At 35.7% G+C, this 23699-nt stretch overlaps 1 protein-coding gene across 5 annotated transcripts in view; it reads left to right on the top strand.

The window, feature by feature from the left end:
* CNBD1 (cyclic nucleotide binding domain containing 1) overlaps positions 1–23699 on the top strand; it is a 631440-nt gene that overhangs the window by 345718 nt on the left and 262023 nt on the right. For all 5 annotated transcript variants that reach the window (XR_008509177.2, XM_054518647.2, XM_054518649.2 and 2 more), the window contains one exon: positions 12533–12678. Coding sequence is in view for 4 of the 5 variants with exons in the window: in XM_054518647.2 (XP_054374622.2) it covers positions 12533–12678 (146 nt within the window). In the remaining variant the exon portion in view is untranslated. The remainder of the gene's footprint in view (positions 1–12532; positions 12679–23699) is intronic.

Below are 23699 nucleotides of genomic sequence, written 5' to 3' on the forward strand. Positions count from 1 at the left end.
TGTATAGCTCCCCAAAGACTTGCTTTATTGATTTAGTATTTTTAATTGTACTTTTTAATTTGAAAAAAATCACATTTTAATAATTTCTACTCATAATTGCCAGACAGAATAATCTTAGTCCGTCTTTAATTTGACAGCTTTTCAAATACATGAATCAGTTCCATCCCCAAATAAATTCACTTCCAATTAAAAGTTGATTGTTTTGTTACAGGACATAGAGATATTTTCTCTGATTCTTACATGTCATTGAGAAGTAACAATAATCAGCATCTCTGAAATTTCCTTTCACTTGTAGAGACCACAAGCCTTCTGGCAATTTTCCATGAATGAAGTCTTTCTTGTAATCAGGATATTCCTGTTTTATTAATTTTTTTCTTTTATATTTGTCTGCAGAAGAACAGGAAACTGTCTTAACAGAATTTCTAATACCTAGGTAGTCAGATATTCCTTCAAATTAAACAAATTTGATGTCTTAAAAGTAAGTGTAATAAATAAATAATAAAGAGAATGTTCAGCTCCTTTGCTAAGCTATACCCAGTAATTTAGAAAAAGAGTTTAACGGATAAAATAAAATAAGCAACAGTTACTATTTCATGTATATCCTAGTGCAGGGGTCCCTAACCCTGGGCCATAGACTGATACAGTGTCTCCTAAGGAACAGGGCCACACAGCAGGAGGTGAATACCAGCAAGGGAGGGAAGGTGAGCTCCGCTTCCTATCAGGTCGGCGCATTAGATTTTCATGGGAGCATGAACCTTATTGTGAACTGCTTACATAAGGGATCTACGCTGTGCGTGCCTTATGAGAATCTAATGATTAATGCGCTTGAATCATCCCAAAAAATGGTCTCCACTAAACTAGTCCCTAGTACCAAAAAGGTTGGGGAACAATGGCCTAGTGTACAGTTCTCTTGTTTTGAAAGAAGAAGAAACCAGGCAATAGAAATAACTGGTGTGATATATTGACACTTGAAAAGCAGGTAGTTAAGGGGAACAATGTTTAAGAAGGCAGTGAGTTTTGAATCATTAAGACTTGTAAAACTGAGTGTCTAAAGTGAACATTTTAATTATGGCATTTTTCAATTGTAAAAATAGATCATTAAGAATCACTTATAATCTTGCCCCTAGGATAGGTATTTTGGATATATTCTTAATTATGTAACCAAATGCCTAATAATATGTCACCAATATTGTAGATTTCTGTTGCCACCTAAAATTCTGCATTATATGCCTGATTCTACAATAAGCTAACTAATATCCCCTTTGGAAAATGTAAGGCTTTGACCATTTCTTTATTACTGAATACTTATTTTTAATTTTTAATATTCTGACTAACGTTAATATGTGTATCTTTCTACATAGAATATTTTGATTCCATTTTAAATGAGTAAATTGTATGTTCGCCTCCTTATTCCATAGTTTATTAATTTATCCTGAGGGACTGGGGTTATTTTATTTACATTCAGGTTTTGTGTATATGTGTTTTGTGTGGATATGTATGTGTGTGCATTTGCAACATGATTTGTTCTTCATGTAGTATCTTTTTTTGTTTTTGTTTTTTGTTTGTTTGTTTGTTTTTTGAGACAGAGTCTTGCCCTGTCATCCAGGCTGGAGTGCAATGGCGCAATCTCGACTCACTGCAACTTCCGCCTCCTGGGTTCAAGCAATTCTCTTGCCTCAGCCTCCCGAGTAGCGGGGATTACAGGCGCCTGCCACCACACCCAGCTAATTTTTTATATTTTTAGTAGAGACGGGGTTTCATCATGTTGGCTGGGCTGGTTTCGAACTCCTGACCTCATGATCCATCCGCTTCGGCATCCCAAAGTGCTGGGATTATGGGCATGAGCCACCATGCCCGGTCTATTTAGTATTTTTTGGTGTTTTAATTTCTTTGAGAAAATTGTTTTTTTGTTTTTTTTTTGTTTTTTTTTTGAGATGGAGTCTCGCTCTGTCACACAGGCGGGAGGGCAGTGGCACAATCTTGGCTCTCTGCAACCTCCACCTCCAAGTTTCGAGCGATTCTTCCGCCTCAACCTCCCAAATAACTGGGATTACAGGTGCATGCCATCATGCCTGGCTAATTTTGTAGTTTTAGTAGAGACAGGGTTTCACTATGTTGGCCAGGCTGGTCTTGAACTCCTGACCTCAAGTGATCCACCCACCTTGGCCTCCCAAAGTGCTGGAATTACAGGTGTGAGTCACCATGCCCAGCCAAAAATTGACTTTCTGATCCTCAGTTTAAATATTGCTTTTTTTATTTTTATTTTTATTTTTGAGACACAGTCTTGCTCTGTTGCCCAGGCTAGAGTGCAATGGTGCAATCTCGGCTCACTGCGACCTCCGCCTCCTGGGTTCCAGCAATTCTCCTGCCTTAGCCTCCTGAGCAGCTAGGACTACAGGTATGCACCACCACACCTGCTACTTTTTGTATTGTTAGTAGCAACAGGGTTTCACCATGTTGGCCACACTGGTCTCGAACTCCTGACCTTAAGTGATCTGCCTGCTTTGGCCTCCCAAAGTGCTGGGATTACAGGCATAAGCTACCACGCCCAACTTAAATATTGCTTCTTATAGCATACTTCTTCACTGATTTCTTCCCTTTCTTGTACCTGAGTGTTCTGATTTACTGTTGCTTTTTGGCAAGCATCCTACCCAAGTTAATGGCTTTTTTTATGTGTTCTATAATATAAATTGATTATGTTACTTCAGAATTTTGAGCATATTCAAATCAGTTATTCCTCTACCCACTGCCACAGGACACAATCAATCCTTTTGAACACTTGTACTCCCTCACAGGTAGAAAAATTTGGGGTAGAGTAACTCTGGAAGACTAAGCATCTTTACTAACAGCCTAAGCCCTTTAAGAAAGGCCATGAAAATCAGCTAGGAGGAGGAACTAAACTTTGTGTTAGTCTCAACGCTTAAATTGAACAGAAATTGTTTGTATCAGAAGATGTGATATTTTTAAGAGACAAGTGCAAGGATTTTTTGGTTTTGTTTTGGCTTACACTTCAACTGAGCAGATTAGAGATTGTTAGAAAGATTAGATAAGTTGCAGAAAAATGCAAAAGCTCCCTTTCCTTTGTACATCTGAGTAAATGTGAGTAATTAGTGTTACGGGTATAGAAACCTTAAGAGAGTCCTAAGCAATTTTTCATGGCCTCACAGATGTTCCCTAAAGTAGTCAGAGTCTCTTCTTATCAGCAAGAAGTGTGAAGAATTGCCTGAGAGTGAAAAGTCAACAGATTTGCAAGAGCTTTGGAACACCAAGGTCATGAATACCTACAACTGGGAACACTGAGCAATTCAGTGGATGTCAGCACAGATGCCAAAGGCTATACATGATAATTACAGCTCAGCAGATGCCACCCCACATGGATACTAATGATCAGAAGCCAGATACCTACTTGGTATGACTATAAGCCCCTAGGTTTGAGGTGATCACTGGGAGAGGAAAGAGAAGAAACAACAACCTGAAATTATTTTGTTTCCCACTGAAATGCCTGAAATCTCTGGAATACACTAAAATTTTGCTTTTGGCCCTCAGCTGGAACTAGGTCTAGAAATAGATAGAAAGGTGAATTAATGAAAATATAAAGGGAATAGTATTTTTTATACACCACTGTATGTGGTCTGATAACTCATAATGATGATAATTTTAATAACAACGCAATTGAAGAAAGAGCTACTATTAGTAATACTTTGGGGATTACAGTTTACAAAACACCTCTCAATGTATGACTTTTTGCTAATCTAGTTTTATTCACTGAAGTATTTCCTACATTAAGAGTGCGCCAGGAAGCACTGGTAAGAAAGGAATGGGTACAATGTGTGTAAAAGGTGTTCCTGACAATGTAGAAGACTAGAGGTTAAGAGAGATGTGAAGGCCAAATTTAGAGAAGTGAAAGCCAATCTTTCATACCTGAATGTTTTTATTTATCCTCCCAAGGATGATACACACAGGGGTGTATGTTAGACTCAAGAGGTTTAATTTCAGAGTTGCAGAGTTGCTGCTGATCATTTGCCAGAGTGTAGCCTGAGAAAGCCTTAAGACCGGTGCCAAATAGGTTAATACAAACAAGGGAGAAAGGTGGTAACAGGAGGTGAAATGGGTGTTTCTAGCACTTCTGTTTCTCTGTGGCCCAAATCAGGTATTCTAAATATGTTCTTGGATACTCATGTAGAAAGTCAGAAGGAAGGCGAAAAATAGAAATTGATCAGGAATGATATTTCCAGAAAAAGATTATAGTAGTTATATAAAATAATATTTTTTATTTTTGAGTTATAATATGTAAATCACAAGCCCATTCATTCATCAAAATGATAAAGAGCTGTAACTTTTGAGTGACTTTAATCTTTTCTATTAGTCAATAGTGTTTGTCAAATATTTTTATTGTCCCTCCCTCAGGTTTCATGTGCACTTCCCTAACCCCTTATCATTAGGTGCTTGAGATACAGGTTGACCTGTATCTGTGGGAGAAAATTGTAGGTATTGCTGTAGATCAGAGAGATTCAAGAGTCAATGTTGAGTGCAGGACTTTGAGAATGGTGGAGTGAAAACCTCTGTGAAACTGTTCCTTTATGAAAGCAATGAAATGCTAGAAAAAATTGTCAAAATAAACTTTTTCAAAACCTGGAAATTAGTCAAATGTTTGCAACAATATACATTTATTCGACAAAAGTAGCAGAGCCTAGGTAAGAAAAGCAGAGCATTTTTATATTGACTTGTTTTAATCTTCCTTTTTCCAATTATGTGATAGCCTTGAATCACAGCAACTATGAAAACCAGCAGGCTTGCAGCCACTGGAGGAGACAGCTGGTGAGGAACTCCTCACAAAGCTCCACTCCGAGAGCATACCACAATGTGACTTGTCTACTAGCTCCATGGAAAAACCCCATTCACAGGGCATTGTTGTTATTTGACCCTGGGAAGGAGGGAAAGCTTATTTCCAGAGTTCCCATATTATATTATTCGAAATGTTTAGTTTTCAACAAAAATTATGATACATGCAAAGAAACAGCAAAGGTATCCCATATACAGGAACAAAAAAAGCAGTTAACAGCAAACAATATCCTGAGGACATTCAAATGCTGAACTTAACAGACAAAGATTTTAAATCAACTATTATGATTAGAAACAAGTAAATAAAGGAAACTATGTCCAAAGAATTCAAGAAAAGCATGACAACACACAACTTTTGCCCATCAGCAAAAGTTTTTATAGAAATATTTCAAGCATTTACAGAAATATTTGAACAATTATTAGATGACAAGTGAGATAAATTAGTGGATATTTCTGTGGCTATACACTGCAGGGAATACGGACTTTACAGAATTAGAGGAAAGTATGACTGTATTAGGCCAGTCTTGCGTTGCCATAAATAAATACCTGAGACTGGATAATTTATAAAGAAAATGGGTTTAATTGGCTCACAGTTCTGCAGGCTTTACAGGAAGCCTGGTGCGGGCATCTGCTCAGCTTCTAGGGAAGCCTCAGGAAGGTTACAATCATTGTTCAAGGTGAAAGGGCAATAGGCATGTTACAGGGTGAAAGCAGGAGCAAGCGAAAATGTAGGGGGGGAGGTGCCCCACACTCTTAAGTGACCAGATCTCATGTGAACTCAGAAGGAAAGCTCACTTATCACTGAGAGCATGGCCCAAGCCATTTGTGAGGAATCCACTCCCAGGATCCAAACACCTCGCGGGGATGACATTTCAACATGAGATTTGGGCAGGGACAAATATCCAAACTACATCAATGGCAATGGTGTCTCAACACGTACAGAATGAGAGAAAGTGCCACAAAATTAAAAAGCAACAAACAGATTCTGGAATTGAAAAGTAAGTAACTAAAATTAAAAAATAAAAACAAACAAAAAACTACTAGTGGAGTTCAACAACAGATTTGAGCTGCCAAAAGGAAGGTTCAGTAAACTCGAAGATACGTCAGTTAAGATTATCTAGTCAGAAGAATAGAAAGAAAAACAATACAAATTTGGAGGTAAGTATACACTCGTGCAACAATTACCAAAATCTATGCTATATACATATCCATCACCTGCAATAGTTTCTTCTTATGTTTTCTATTATTTTTTTGTGATAAGAACACTTAACATAAAATCTGCCCTCTTAGCCAATGTTTAAAGTACACAATACTGTATCGTTAACTGTAGGCACTATGCTGTACAGTAGATTGCTAGAATTTCTTCATCTTATGTAACTGAAAATTTGTACCTTTTTATGAATAACTTTCTGTTTCCTTCTACCCACAAGATTCCCCTAATTTTAGAGCAGGAACTTTACACACCAAATTGTCAACAATGAGTATTTCTTGGTGAAGATTTGGTGGGTGTTCAGTCAGTAGGTGTACTTTCCATTTTAACTTTATATATACCTGTATTGTTTTATTTTAAAAAATAATTAATGTAAATTACACTTACAATAAAAATGACCAAGATGAAGACTAGTGGCTCTCAGATGTTGTTAACTTTGGAGAGACACTCTGATCATAGATTTTGGTAATGGTTGCACGAGTGTATACTTACCTCCAAATTCATCAAGTTGTCTACCTTAAATATGTACAGCTTTTTGTATGTCAGTCATATCCCAATAAAATGGTTTTTAAAATAAAAAAAGTAAAAACAATACAAAATATGAATACAGTCTCAGAGACCTGTGGGCTACCATCCATTGTACCAGCACAAAGATAATGGGAATCCCAGAAGAATAGGAGAGAAAAAAGAGCAGAGAATATTTAAAGAAAGAATGGCTCAAAACTTCCCAACCTGAGGGAAAATGTTAATCTACTCACAGAAGAAATCAGTGAACTCCGAGTAATAGAAATACAAAAAGCTCCACACTTAAAAACATCACAGTCAGTGTTCAAATTAGAAGAAACATAGAATACTGAAAGCAGTGAGAGAAAATAACTCATGCTGTGAAATGAATGCTCACAAAAATGGAATGAATTTTCATAACATATTTGAAGTGCTAAAAGAAATAAATGAAATAGAGAATAAAAAATGAATAAGAAAAAACAATTAGTTCTTTAGAAAGATCAAAAAAATAGAAAAATTTACCTAGGCTGACTAAGAAAAAAACAAAGAGAAGACTCAAATGACTAAAATGCGTAATGAAATGGAGGACATCTCTAATGATCCTGCAGAAATAAAAAAGATTATACAGGAATCCTGTAATAAACTGTATGCTAACAATGATGTAACCTAGAATTAAAGGAAACATTTCTAGAAATAAACAAATTACCAAAATTTACTCAAGAATAAAAATGAACTCCAAAGTAACCTATAACAAAGATTAAATTGCTAAGTAAAGAACACTTCTCACAAAGCAAATGCCAGTCCTAAATGGTTTCACTGGTAATTTCTGCCAAACTCTTAAGGAACTAAAAACAATTCTTCACAATATCTTTCAAAAAATAGAAAAGGGAGAAACACATCCCAACTCATTCTATGAAGCTAGCCTGATACCAAAACCAAATAAAGGGATCACAAGAAAACAGAACTACAAACCAATGTCCTTTATGAATATTGATGCAAATATTCTCAACAAAATAGTAGCAAACTAAATCCAGAAACATATAAAAAACATTCCATCAGGACCAAATGGAATGTATTCCAGTAATGCAGGGTCGCTCTAACATCTAATAATCAACAAATGTAATATACCATATTATTAGAATTAAAAAAACACATGATTTTCTTTATAAACATGAAAAAATTGACAAAATCCAACACCCATTCATGATGAAAAAAAGTACTCAACATAATAAGAACAGAAGAGAACTTCCTTAATCTAATAAACAGCATCAGTGGAAAACTCACAGCTAACCTGAAGAAAGACTGAATGATTTCTGTTGAATAGCAGGAAAATACAAAGATATCTACTCTGGCCACTTGTATATAACGTTATAGTGAATGTTCTAGTTAAGACAGTCATTCATGAGAAAGAAGTAAAAGTCATCAGATTGGAAAAGAAAACTAAAACTATCTCTGTTTGCAAATGATATGATTTTGCATATTAAAAATCTGAAGGAATCTAGTGGATTCAATTTAAATAATAAACACATTTAGCAATGTTTCAGGATACAGGATCAATATGCAAATATCAAATCTACACACCATCAATGAAAAATCCAAAAATGAAATGCAGAAAACAAAACCATTTAGAATACCCTCAAAGACATAAAATACTTAGAAATGAATTTAAGAAAAATGTACAAGACTTATACGCTAATAAAACATTGTTGAAGGTAAAGATGGTCCAAGTAAATGAAAAGATATGTTCAGAGGTTGAAAAACTTAATTTTTTAAAAAATTATTTATTTTTTGAGATGGAGTCTCATTCTGTCGCCCAGGCTGGAGTGCAGTGACACAATCTTGGCTCACTGTTTCCCAGGTTCAAGCCATTCTCCTGCCTCAGCCTCCTGAGTAGCTGGGTTTAGAGGAGCCTGCCACCACACCTAGCTAGTTTTTGTATTTTTAATAGAGAAAGGGGAAAAAACTTAATATTGGTAACAGACATCCAACATAGTTTGTTTGATAGAAGTTCAGCATTTAAAATACAAAATATACATCATTTTGAAAGTGTAATAACAAATATATGTAGGCAAATATATAGGCCAAGAGAAGCTGGAATATGCAAACCCAGTAGCTGACAAGATAAAATTGAAGGAAAAATTTCAGAAGGAATGAAGACAGACTTTATGTACTGGTAAAAGTAACGATTATTTTCATCAAATAACATCAGTTTAAAATATGTTAACACAGTAACTGATTGAATTCTGGGGAGCAATAGATAAATCCATAATTGCAGTATTAATCCAAATACCTCAGAAATATATAGACCAAATTGATAGAAAACATACAATACAAGGAAAGATACAGAAGATAAGAATAATAACCAGTAATAAATTATAATGTAGATCACGGCAAAATACATTGTCAGGAACTTAGAAGAGCTGGAGAGACAGAACGTGGAGCAGCAAGTATCAGAATAGCTGATAAAACAACAAGCCCAAATGCAAGTAATAGTCAAGTCTTTAATCACTTACTGTGAAGGAATAAGCAAGAAACTCAAACTGGAGGTAGCACTGACCTCGTGTTACATCCACCTGCCCCATGACCATATGTACCAATTATGGGTCAGGTAGATTAGTACTAACATAATGGCTGTCTCACTGTTGAGGGAGCTCTGAGTAAAGACTTTTGCAGTTTTATAGACCTAGGGGTTGGGGTGAGGTCTGGGGAAAGGCTAGAAGTGGAAAATGCCTGAGTACTGAATGAGTCCGAATGCAGAAAGTGTTTTCAAGATCCTCCAACAAGGAGAATTTCAAATGGAAGGCCTGGACTAGGAAAGCAGATGAGCATGAGACCGTGGCTGGCCAGGAAGCTGAGTTCTTGACTGCAATTCCCTTCGGAGACTGCAGTGCACTGGCTGTGTAGCCAGTCTGGTGTGGGGAGGGCAGCTTTCCCCCATGAGGCTTGCCAGCTAAAGCCATTAGAATTGCTTGTGGTTGTACCTGAAAAATCACAAAAAATTTTTGACCATGGGCTGAAACTCTCAAACATACAATTCAAGGCCAAACTGAACCCTGCCACTTAGTTCTGTCACTGACTAGGCATGAGATCTTGAGTAAGTTATTTAACAATTCTATGCATGAGTTTTTCTATTCGTTGAATGGGAATACACTTGGTAAAGGAAGTATACTGATATAATATATTTTATCTACAGAAAGAATGTCAGACACATAGTGTTATAAATTTGTTAGCACTTGTTTATATGTATACACAGGCACAAACACATGTATCCATGAATATCTATATTATGAATATATCTGATGTACATACATACTATTATACATTTTTATTGTATGTGTTTATATATATACACACTTACACAAACAAATGACTTTTGTACGTAACAAATGCACATACACATTCTTTCAGATTTAAATGAAATATTTACCAAATTTGGCCATTTGATATGCTGCACTTTATCTCTGTGTCAGTTCACTTCCCATTGGCTAGAATTCAGTCACCTGGTGACAACAGAATGATTTTGAAATGCATTCTAGCTGTGTAACTAGAGATAGAAGGAACCCATTTTTGAACAGCCAGCATCTCTTCTGTAGTTTGCCTCTTTCTAGTTACCAACTACTATGCATACCCTTTTTCAACACGTATATTAACTCTTTCACCAAAAGAAAAAATACAAAGTTTCACTAGTTACGCATTTCAAAGTCCAGAATTTTAGAGGACATACCGTCCTCCCCATCAAGAATAAGTATGTATATTTCTGGTCTGCTAACATAAAAACCAGAAATATGATTATTTGTTGCTATCCCCTTAACACGATACACAGTAGCAGAGCCAGGAATAGGCTATTACAATAAAAACTCACACTAAGAAAAAAGGAAGAAATGGAAACACATTATAGTCATTGATTCAGAGCAACATTGCTGTTTTGCTGGGCTAGTATTGTAAAATCCTCCACCCTAACAGTACTGGAAGTTTTAAAAATTAGACCTTAGATCTGTTTTTTGGGAGGAACACCTGGCTCCACTGCCTGGGAGGTTTTCTCTTATCTTTTTACCTGGTGGACAAATGTAAGAACACTGGAGATCATGTTCCCTTTGAAGGGTGAGGAGTGTGGCACAATTTCTTTTGGTTTGCAAGTTCAATGAGACAAAACTTTTTTTAGAGTATAATATTAGGTACTTCAGTGGTACAGATGCTTCAAAAACATAAGAGAATTTGTATCTATTTGTTTTCAGTATCTTCTATGAGGCAGCAGCCAAAGCCAAGGTTATGTTGTAGACATTGCTTTTAAGTTGTTTCTTATTTCTGTGCTTATTCCTTGTGCCCATCTCTCTCTCAATGGAGGCTACTTTAAGGCCTTCTAAAAAAGTAGGCTTGGATGGGAAGGCCAAACTATTTCATCAGACCTTTGCCGTAGGGTTAAGCGCCTTTATTTAACTGAGAAGACTTTCAAGTCTTTTCTTGCTACATGAGATGAGGAAGTACTGGGCTTTTTATAACCATGTCCCACTTTTCTAGAGCCTGTCTATTCCCTTTCATTTACACTTGAAAACTGATCAACTTGAATCAGTTAATAATACGTTGCTACAAACAAGCAGCACTAAGCAAACAAAACACAATAACTTTCTGGCTCTTTCCAGCTACTTTCTATGAAGTAGCAAGTTTTCTAGGCACTTGATCTGCCTTACAAATTATTGCAGGCAACTAATAAATGTATTGCCACTAAAATAAACAGAAAAAGAAAAACGTCTATCTTTACGGCCTGTGATATTATTTCCTTGCCACCTCCTGTTTGGCTGCTAAGTCAATGGCACATATTTTAGGTTTTGGTTATATCATGCCATTTCTACTAGAAATTATTTCTTATTGCATCTGAAGAACAAATTTGTAAATGACATTAGGTAGGGAGCCAGTTTTCTCAAAACTATTTCTCAAGACTGTATACTAAGCTAGTATTTTTAAACTTATTTTTTGCTACAACCCAAAACAAAAAACAGAATTTATATCATTCAATAAACACACACAGACATAAACCTGTGTGCATACACATGGATACCAGATGGGCCAACACTATGTCATATCTAAACTGGGACTATTACTGTCAAACCCATATGTGTGGTATGGGTATCTGAAATTCCCTTTATGATGCTAAATTGATTTTTCACATGAAATTTTAAAAATTTGCTTGAAAACTGCTGAGTATGTTGTATTTTTAGTAGAGGCAGGGTTTCACCATGCTGGCCAGGATAGTCTCGATCTCCTGACCTCATGATCCACCCGCCTTAGCCTCCCAAAGTGCTGGGATTACAGGTGTGAGCCACCATGCCTGGCCAACTGCTGAGTATTTTGAAATGGTATTTATGACAGCTAGGTTAGTCCTTTGAGACATCAGATTGATAGGAATTTTATATCCTGATTTAGTGTTACATTTATTAAAGAGTTTTAATGATTAAAAATAAATAATAAATACCATGTATTATATGATAATCATGTTTCATTTAAAAGTACATATGTATCTTTTCACTTAACGATTTATACCCTTAAGTGTTAAAGTATATTTCCATTTGATCTAACTTTAACAGTACTTAAAAGAATTAAGAATAAACTGTGAAAACAACATTAATCTTTTTAATATCTAAAAGAGATCTTTATTATTATTATAACTACGGATAAGAGATGCAACTTTACAATAGGAGTACTGAGTTTTCTATTTAAAAAGAAATTTTCTGTTTAAAAAGGCATTGTGTAATTTCCTAAAGTTTAAAGTATTGTGAAAGCACATCTTAATGTTGGAAGGGTGACAGATCCTAAAGTTGATTAGTAAGAAAAAATAGAATAGCATCACAGTTCTTTTTTAAAAACCCTTAACTAAACAGAAAATACAAATTTGGAAACTTAAAAATTAAGGATCTGTTTGTTTCTTTGCATTTATGCCATGGTCTCTGAATTTGTAATTTTTTTTTTTTTTTTTTTGAGGCCCATTCACAGGACGCCATATGAACACAAAACTGTGTGGAAGTTCCTGAAAACAATTCCAGATTTAACCTCTCAGCTAAATGATAAGCATCTGAAAACACTTAGTAAGACTGTCTTTTCTGAAACCTGGTTGAAAGGCAGCACAGGTAATAGACTAATGTGGGATAAATTTGGTGAGATAAAATGCAGGCCACTGTTTCGAGTTCTTTATCATTATAATGCTTATAATTTCACTTGACAATTTCAGTTGACATGGTAAAAATGTACTATTTGGATATATTTCATTTGTAAGTTTATAAGTAGTGAAATGAATAACATCTCACATTTTAGTACTTAGAGTTTAAGATACATACTAGCGTTTCTCTGCCTGGAGCATGACCCAGAATTACCCAGTGATCACATTGAGACCCATATTGTTGGGTTTAAACATCAGAATTTCTGGTTCAGTAGGTATAGGATGAGGCCTCAATTTCATTTATAATACCTCAGGTGATGCCACCAGTGCAGGGACCACACTTGTGGAACCAATATCTGAGATACACATTTAGTAACAATATAGTGTTGATTTTCATAGGTAAGACAGCAGATGGTCAACATGATTATTTGACTAAGTCAGATACTAACCCAGATATAGGGAAAAAAGCCTCTCTAGATAGATTTTAATTTCCCAATTTTAGTTTTTGGTCCCTTCATGAAGGATTTAGTGGATATATTAATAGACTTGTTATATTTTAATTACGGGGGTAGGCATATAATTTAATATATTCTTTGTGTCGAAGCATCCCTTTTTGTTCCTCAGAAAAACAAATAAAGGAAGATATTGCTATTATTATTCTCCACAGGTGAGGACCCCTGAGGCACAACACAAATATCACACACAGCATTCTTGCTTAGAGTCGAGTTTCAAACACACTTCAGCCTAATTCTAAACTTGTTCGCTGTGTATTATGTCACTGTTAGTACAAACTGGTTTATCAAGACCATGACATTTAAAACTTAACTGGAATTTTAAAGAACATGTGCCTATTGAAAAAATTTACATATTTCCAGAGATTTCCCTCCATGGTCTTCTCTCATAACTAGTTCCATTTAATCTGTGATCAAGTAATGAAAAATAAATCAAAGGAATTTTAAAGGGGATAAAATAATTTTGAAAGGGAATAAAGGACAGACATTCAACATCGCTTTGCCATTAGATTGAGGATAGTAATTAAAACTTAATTTGTTTTATAAATCACTGAAAACATATTTGTAACAGTAAAAAATATGGGAACAATCTAAATGTCCTTGAATAGAAGATTGGCTACACATATTTTGATATATCTATTCTATAGAATTCTAGACAGTGATTAAAAAGAATGAGCTAGATTTATATATATTGATATAGAAACATGAAAGTAAATAGAATAATTGCAAATTATATTAATACCACATTTATGAAAAAATCTAAATTTATACACATAGACACACACACACACACACACACACATAAACATATATCTTTTTAAACTATACAAGTGGGTCCAGAAGGACATTCCAAAAATACATATTTTTAAAAATTGTTGCCTTAGTGGAGGGGAGTGAAATTGAGGGGTGATAAAGGGCTAAAATTAACTCTTTCTTCTGCATATATTTGAGTTGGTTTTATTCTCTCACAATAAGTGTTTATTTATTTGTTAATATTTGTAATTACACATTTATTTTTTTCAAACATTTTCTAAAATTAAAATTAGAAACAAACATTTAATTCTGATGGCACCTTAACTCACATGATTGATGATTAAAATATGAATTTTCAATCTTTCACAAGTGTCAGGCATTCCAACTTGCATTTCAATAGGGTGTACTTTCAACACTTAAAAATTAGGAGTCTCTGTGTTTACACCTACCTGTGTCAAAATCCCTAAGTTTTTAAAGCATTTAGTTCCAACAGCTCAGATCTGTTTCACTACCAAAGAAGTCAACTCATTAAATATCTGACCTTTGTAGATTTCTTTGTTCATCCAATTTAATAAAAAGGGCCAACTAGGTGTCTGTCTCTCTCCTTTTTCTTTATTCATATATGTGTTTCCCTCCCTCTGCTGTTATTTAAGCTGTTCCCTCTAGTAGCCGCTCATCACCAGGCTGCTGACTTTCAATCTGCTGCTGGGGCTTCCATTTCTCTGGTGCAATTCCACACAGCTGTTTGTACCTTCTGGTCTCTTTTTTGGCCACTAGTTCTTAAGGCCTCATTATTTAAGAAAGCTTCCTAAACTTACCATTATTCACTAAGCCTCTTGCTCATTCAGGTTTTATAAATAATCAAACAGTAATAGGAAAACAATATTATATTTCTAAGTAGTGAATAAAACACATTATGTGTGTCTAAGTTAAAATGCTACAAAAAATGATTACTATATTATTATATTATTTACTGACTATATTAATATTACTATATATGAGTACTTATATTAAAATTACTGTATGTAATATATTTTACATGTAGTCATCTCTCTATATACATGTGTACGTAGATATAATTTACTGAAGTCAAATGGAAGAATTTTTCATTAGATCACATTTTTATGGCCTGAACAAGGGACATTTTTATGATTGATAACCTAAAGCTCATGAAAACTAAAAGAATTTCCAGTTTAGTTACTAACCTGTAACAATATCCCAGATCAAACTTGTATTATCTAGCTTTATGTTAATATTAAAACTCATTTCTATAAAATAATGTTTTTCTCTTTTATATCTATGTCACCTTTACTGTTTTCTTTGTGTAGTCCTTTGTCTTACAGTATTATTTCTCTTCTATTTCTTTCACTTTATTTCATTCTGTAACCCACTTTTATGAGATTGTATCTCAAAAACTCCATAATTCCTCATTTTCATTAAATTTTATATTTACTTTTAATGCTGAAAATATTTTTATATCACTAAAGTTCTAACATTTCTTTAACCTGCATAGATTTTATTTTCTGTTGTGGTTTATATTTTATTTAACAACTAAAAATATGGTAGCTAAATCTCATGAAATATGTAGTGGGCATCTTTTCTAGACATAAATTAACCATAATTCAAATAATTTATTCTTATAATAGAAGAAATAAAATCTTTAGCTGAGATTTAGTATAAATCTAGTCTTTATGTAGACTGATCAAGAAAAAAAGTAGATCCAAGAGGAACCCGGGAAAGGAAGGCTTCACTGCTGAATTTTACCAAATATTTTAAAAAGAATTAATATCAATTATTCTGACACTCTTCCAAAAATTGAATAGGAGGGTATATTCCCAGACTAATTTTATGAGGCCAGCATAAAGGCCTGACACTAAAGGCAGACAAGATAAATGAATTCAGTAAAATTGCAGGATACAAAATAAACATACAAAAATTAGTAGTGTTTCTCTACTAATAAAATATTCAAAAAGGAAAATAAGCAAACAATTCCATTTACGAATAACAATAAAAAATTACTTAGGTGTAAATCTAATCAAGTAAGTGAAAGACCTGCAAACTGTAAACTGTAAACTAGAAAATATTGATAAAAGAGATTGAGAAAAATAGTAATAAATAGAAAGCTGTGCTTTCTATGCTCATGGGTTGGAAAAATTAATATTGTTAAAATGCTCATACTAGTCAAAGTGATCTATAGATTCAGTGCATTCACTATCAAAAATTTCATGACATTTTTCACAGAAATAGAAAAACAATTCTTAAATTCATATGGAACCACAAAAGAACCCAAATGGCCAAAACAATTTTGAACAAAAAGAACAAAGCTAGAGGCATCACACTCTCTGATTTCAAAATACACTGAAAAGTGATTATAATAAAAACACAAGGCAATGGCATAAAAACAGATATGTTGATATGGTAAGGCTTTGTGTCCCCACCCAAATCTTATCTTGAATTGCATTGCCCATAATCCCCCCAAATCCCCACGTGTTCAGGGAGAAACCAGGTGGAGGTAACTAAATCATGAGGGCAGTCACCCCCATGCAGTTCTCATGATACTGAGTGAGTTCTCATGGGATCTGATGGTTTTATAAGGCGCTCTTCCCACTTTACTTGATTTTTGACAAAGGTGCTAAAAACACTCCACAGAGAAAGGACAGTCTCTTTAATAAATGGTGTTGGAGATAAATGGTGTTTGAATTTATGAGTGACAACTTACAGTATCTGTAGAAGAAATTTCTAGGCAACAAAGTGATCAAGATATGGTCTGGCTATTTCTAACATCCTATGTTCAGATAAGGGAGCAAAGAAATGACTTAAAGTTGTAAGTTCTCTTTAAAGGGAAAGCAGAGCATAAGAGTTTGGAAAATTTGCAGTCTACCCATATGACAGCAACAACAAGAACAAAAAAGATTTTCTGGGTGGAAGAATCCAAGAAGGCTGTGGAGCAACCACTTGTTAGAAATATTTGTGCAACTGAAAAAGAGCTAGGTGCTGATAGCCAAGACAGTGGGAAAAAGTCTTCAAAGGCATTTCAGAGATCTCCAAGGTAGACACTCCTATGATAGGCCCAGAGGCTAAGGATGAAACAATGGTTTTGTGGGCCTGGTACAGAACCCTGCTGCCCTGCATAGCCTCAGGATGCTGCTCCCTACATGCCAGCCACTCCAGCTGCAGCTCAAAGGGGCCCATATATAGCTTGGGATGCCCCTCTGGAGGGTACAAGCCATAAGCTTTGGTGGTTTCCATGTAGTGTTAAGCCTGTGGGCATGTAGACTGCAAGAGTGAAGAAGGCTTGGCAGCCTCTGCCAAGATTTCAATGGGTGTATGAGGAAACCTGGATGCCCAGGCAGAAGCCTGCTACAGGAGTGGAGCCCTCACAGAGAACATCTACTAGGGTTATGCAAAAGGCAAATGTGGGATTGAAGGTCCTACACAGAGTCCCCAAAAAGGCACTACCTAGTTTGACCTATGGGAAGGGCACCACTGTGCTCTAGACCCCAGTGTTGTAGATCTACTGGCAGCTTGCACTCTGCACCTGGAAAAGCTGCAGCTACTCAACTCCTACCCCTGAGAGCAACCTCCGGGGCCATACCCTGCAGAGACATGGGGGCAGAGCTATTCAAGGCCTTGGGAGCCCACCACTTGTACCAGTGTGCTCCAGATTTGGGACACAGAGTCAAAGGAAGTTAATTTTGAGCTTTAGGACTTAAGCCTTGCTGGGCTTCAGATTTGCTTGAGGCCTATAGCCTCTTTCTTTTGGTCAATTTATCCCTTTTGGAATGAGAATGTTTTTCCAATGCCTGTTTCCCCATTGTATCTTGGAAGTAAATAGTATGTTTTGATTTTATAGGCTCATAGGTGGGAGGAACATGGATTCAAACTCAGATAAGACCTTAGACTTGGGACTTTTGAGTTAATGATGGAGCAAGTTAAGACTTTTGGGGACTATTGAGATGGGATAATTGTATTTTGGAATGTGAGAAGAATATGAGATTTAGGGGCCAGGGGCAGAATATATAATTTGGACATCCCCTCGAAATCTCATGTTGAGATATAATCCCTAGTGTTGGAGATTTGGCCTGGTGCAAGGTTTCTGGTTCTTGGGGGTGGGTCCCTTGTGACTTGGTACTGTCCTCATGATAGTGAGTGAGTTCTCACAAGATCTGTTTGTTTAAATGTGTATAGCACCTCCCCTTATTCTCTCTCCTGCTCCTTCTCTCTCCATTTGATGCGTCTGCTTCCATTTTACCTTCTACTATGAGTAAAATCTCCTTGAGGCTTCCCCAGAAGCTGAGCAGATACCAGCACCCGCCATGCTCATGCAGCCTGCAGAGCCATGAGCCAATTAAACCTCTTTTCTTTATAAATGACCCAGTCCCATGTGTTTCCTTATAGCAATGCATGAATGACCTAACACATGCTGTATTATAGAAACTCATATAACTTAGATATAATGAACAAGTTCAGATACAAACTATCATAATTGACTCAAAAGAAGGATAACATGAAGAAAGATAACTAAAATAAATTAATGTATTAAATTGGTAACTTAAAATATTCTCAGAAAGAAAATCCCTGACCCACATGGATTCATAATGAAGTCTATCAAGTAGTTAAAGGAGAATTTAGAGCACAAGCAATGAACAGTTCAGAATAAAAATTAATTTATAAAAATGAAATTAAGAAATTCAATTCAATTTGCCAATAACATCAAAAATATAACCTGCTTAGGAATAAATTTTACAAATCAAGTGCAAGACTTGTACATTGAAAACTATAAAACATTGTTGAAAGAAACTAAATAAATAAATAGAAAGTAATTCAATGTTCATAGATCTACATAATTAATATTGATAAGATAGCAATACTATTTATATTGATCTACAGATTCAACACAATCCCTAACAGAAATGTCAATTGTCGTTTTTTGCAGAAGTTAATAAATTGATCCTAAAATTCATATAGAAATTTAGGAGATGCAAAACAGCCACAATTTACTGAAAACAAATGATAAAGTTGAAGGACTCATACTTGTCTATTTCAAAACTTACTACAAACCTATAGTAACATGACAGTGTGATATTGCATAAATATATAGAGAGATAGATCAATGGAACAGATTGAGTCCAGAAATAATGTTTTAACTTGATGCTCTATTGGTTTTAGACAAGGTTGCCAAGACAATTCAGTGGTGGAAAGAAAACTCTTTTCAACAAATTATGCTTGGAGAGCTAAATATCAAGATGCTAAATAATGAAGGTAGACCCCTAATTTACACCATACACAAAAAATTACCAAACATGAATCAAGGATATAAAGGTAATAATTAAAACTATAAGACTTTTAGAAGAAAAACTTAAGAATCTTCATAATCACAGGTTAAGCCATGTGTTTTTACACATAACACTGACAGTACAAGAGACAAAGAAAAAATTGAATAATTTGGACCTTATAAAAATTAAAATATTTTGAGCTTCAAAGAATAGAATCAATAAGGCAAAAATGCAGCCCTTGAAATGGAACACAGTACTTGCAAATCATATATCTAATAAGGGTCTCATGTCCAGAATATGAATAACTTGTAAACCTCGGTAACAAGAAGACAATTAACCCAATTTCAAAAGTGAGTATATTAGCCGAATAGATACATTTTCAGAGAAGATATAAAAATAGCCAATAAGCACATAAAAATGTCCAACATTATTGTCATTAAGCAATTCCAAATAAAAACCACAATGGCATGCTACTCCATCCCCACTAACATGATTAAAATATAAAAGAAACTATTAAGCATTGGTATGGATGTAGAGAAGTTGGAACTCATACATTTCTCTTGGGATTGTAAGATGAAGACACTTTGTAAAACAGTTTGGCAATTCCTCCAATATTAACCACAATGTTACATTTGCCCCATGTATTAGTCTGTTCTCACACTCCTAATAAAGACCTACCTGAGACTAGATAATTTATAAAGGAAAGAAGTTTAATGGACTCACAGTTCCACATGGTTGGGGAAGCCTCAAAATCGTGGTGGAGGGTGAAGGGGAAGCAAGACACGTCTTACATGGTGGCAGACAAGAGAGAATGAGAGCCAAGTGAAAGGAGAAACCCCTTATGAAACCATCAGATCTCATGAGACTTACTCACTACCATGACAACAGCATGGGAGAAACCGCCCCATGATTCAATTATCTCACACTGGGCCCCTCCCACAACACATGGGAATTATGGGAGCTACAATTCAAGATACAATTTAGGTGGGGACACAGCCAAACCATACCATTTCACTCCTGGTCCCTCCCAAATCTCATGTCCTCACTTTTCAAAGCCAATCATGTCTTCCCAACAATCTCCCAAAGTCTTAACTCATTTCAGCATTAACGCAAAAGTCCACAGTCCAAAGTCTCATCTGAGACAAGGCAAGTTGCATCCACCTGGGAGCCTGTAAAATCAAAAGCAAATTTCTTACTTCCTTGATACAATCAGGGTACAGGCATTAGGTAAATACAGCTGTTCCAAGTGGGAGAAATTGGCCAAAACCAAGGGGCTAAAGGCCCCATGCAAGTCCAAAATGCAGCTGGGCAGTCAAATCTTAAAGCTTCAAAATGATCTCCTTTAACTCCATGTCTCACATCCAGGTCACACTGATACAAGAGGTGGGTTCCCATATCTTGGGCAGCTCCACCACTGTGGCTTTGCAGGATCCCAGCTACTTTCGTGGGCTAGTGTTGAGTGTGTGCAGTTGTTCTTTTCTGTCACATCATCAGAATGCAAATTTTTTGAATTGTTATGCTCTGTTTTCCTTTTAAAACTGAATGCTTTTAACAGCACCCAAGTCACCTCTTGAATGCTTTGCTGATACCCTAAATCATCTTCCTCAAGCTCAAAGTTCCACAGTCCTCTAGGGCAGGGGCAAAATGTTGCCAGTCTCTGCTAAAACATAGCAACAGTCACCTTTTCTCCAGTTCCCAACAAGTTCTTTATCTCCATCTGAGACCACCTTAGCCTGGATTTTATTGTCCATATCACTCTCAGCATTTTGGTCAAAGCCGTTCAACTAGTCTCTAGAAGTTCCAAACTTTTCCACATTTTCCTGTCTTCTTCTGAGCCCTCCAAACTGTTCCAATCTCTACCTGTTACCCAGTTTCAAAATCATTTCCACATTTTCGGGTATCTTTACAACAGCACCCCACTCTACCAGTATCAATTTACTTTATTAGTCTGTTCTTAAGCTGCTAATAAAGACATGTCTGAGACTGGGTAATTTATAAAAGAAAGAGATTTAATAAACTTATGGTTCCATGTGACTAGGGAGACCTCACAATCATGGCAGAGGGCAAAGTTGAAGCAAGACACATCATACATGGCAGCAGGCAACAGAGAATGAGAGCCAAGCGAAAATGGAAACCCCTTCTAAAACCATCAGCTCTTGTGAGAGTTACTACCATGAGAACAGTATGGGGGAAACTGCCCCCATGATTCAGTTATCTCCCACCAGGTCCCTCCCACAACAGTTGGGAATTATGGGAGCTACAATTCAAGATGAGATTTGGGTGAGGACACAATTAAACCATATCACCCCAGAATTCCACTCCTAAATACACATCTAAGAAATGAAAATATACATTAATGCCAAACTTATATACAAATGTTTATAGCAGTATTATTCACAGTAGCCATTATGTGGAAAAAGACCAAATTTACATCAATGAGTGAAGAAACTTTTAAAAAATATGTGCATATCATTATAATAGAAAATTTTGGGGTGAAAAAGTGATGAACTACTAATACATGCCAAAACTTGTGTAGACCTTGAAACCATTATGGTAAATAAAAGAAGCCAGTCACAAAAGGCCACATGTTTATGATTGCTTTTATATGAAATCTCCAGAATAGGCCAATTCATGTGGACATCAAGTAACATAGTGGTTGCCACCTTTGGGATATGGGGTAAGGGACATTATTGCTGATGCATAAGATGGGCAGATCACAAGGTCAGGAGATCGAGACCATCCTGGCTAACACGGTGAAACCCCGTCTCTACTAAAAAAATACAAAAAATTAGCCAGGCGTGGTGGCGGGTGCCTGTAGTCCCAGCTACTCTGGAGGCTGAGGCAGGAGAATGGCATGAACCCAGGAGGCGGAGCTTGCGGTAAGCCGAGATGGCGCCACTGCACTCCAGCCTGGGCGACAGAGTGAGACTCCTTCTCAAAAAAAAAAAAGAGTTTCTTTTGGGAATGATAAAAATATTCTAACATTAGATTGTGATGAGATTCAACATATCTTTACATATAGTAAAGATCAACGGAATTGTACATTTTAAAAGGGTGAATTTCATTGAATTGTATCTTAATAAGCCTTTTAAAAAATTGAGGTAATGTTAATCTTTTAGAGTGTACAATTCAGTGACATTTAGCACATTCAAAATATTTTGGAACCATCACAGCATCCAGTTCCCCCAAAATTTCTATCATCCTAAAATGGAACCCCATGCCCGTTAAGCAATCACTCACCATTCCCCTAAACCCTGGTAGCCACTAGCCTGTTCTCTATTTCTATGGTTTTATTTATTCTGAACATTTTGCATGAATGGAATCATACAATATGTGACCTTTTGTGTTGAGTTCTTTCGCTTAACATAGTGTTTTCATGGTTTATCTGCATTGCATTATGTACTTCATTGTACCTCATGAGCTGTTAATTGTTCCTTTAATAGCTGAATAATATCCTCTTACGTAAGCTATTTTTAAAATGCTTTTAAAAAATCAGTTGGAGACCAATGGACACCAATAATGCAAGCCAGCTCCTAGAGATCCCTGTGATTGAAGTCAATTCCTTTTAATAAATTTGTTTAATATGAAAAGAGAAATACAAAGGAAATTTTAAAAATCCACTAGAAATGAGTTAGCTGAGACAAACTCTTTTTGTGAAATGATTTAAATAAAGTTAAGTAAAATGAAAAATTAGCATATCAGAGACATCAGTATGCCACCATACATTGAATATATCATACACGTACACTACACAACTTCAGAAATATGATTTACCTGTGTTTTCCCACTCCCCTCAGAAAGCACCTTTGCATAACATACTGTGTGGAATTCTGTCATATGAAAAAGAAATTTATTTCTTATAGATTTTCTATAATCTCTTATATTAGAGTAACAGTATTTTATGATGTGTACATTCCTTTTACTACCATTAATCCTTTGATAGACAATCCTCTCAGCTGTGCAGGATAGAGCTCACTGTCCCTTTCTTATGTTTGAGGACTCCGAGTTTCAAAATCTTACTAGTTCTACACCAGTGAAGGGTAGAACCAAGCCTTTTGAGTCTGGGTCTTCTGAAGCCAACCTTTAGCTTTATTTTGCCCTTTTCCATGAATTACATTTTTCTATGAATAAAATTAAACTACAGTATCAAGGAACCATGTTTGTTAACATGCATCATCAAAGAGCCTTCACTATAATAATATGTGACATTAATTGATACAGGTTTTGATGGGTAATCTAAAATATCTTTGCTGAAATACTGGCTTATAGGAATCAGTGCTATTGCTTTTATGATCTTTTCTAGTGTGAGAACAGTATTGCATGGTGATGCTAATTCTCTCCCTGTTATCTGTTATCAGGAGAATGGCGCTTGATGTAATATGTCCTTTTTATGGCACTGGCCTGAATTTAATGTTCAATGTAAATTTTAATCTTTTAAATGTCTGCAAAAT

This window comes from Pongo abelii, chromosome 7, assembly GCF_028885655.2.
Source record: "Pongo abelii isolate AG06213 chromosome 7, NHGRI_mPonAbe1-v2.0_pri, whole genome shotgun sequence".
Classification (NCBI taxonomy): Eukaryota; Metazoa; Chordata; class Mammalia; order Primates; family Hominidae; genus Pongo; species Pongo abelii.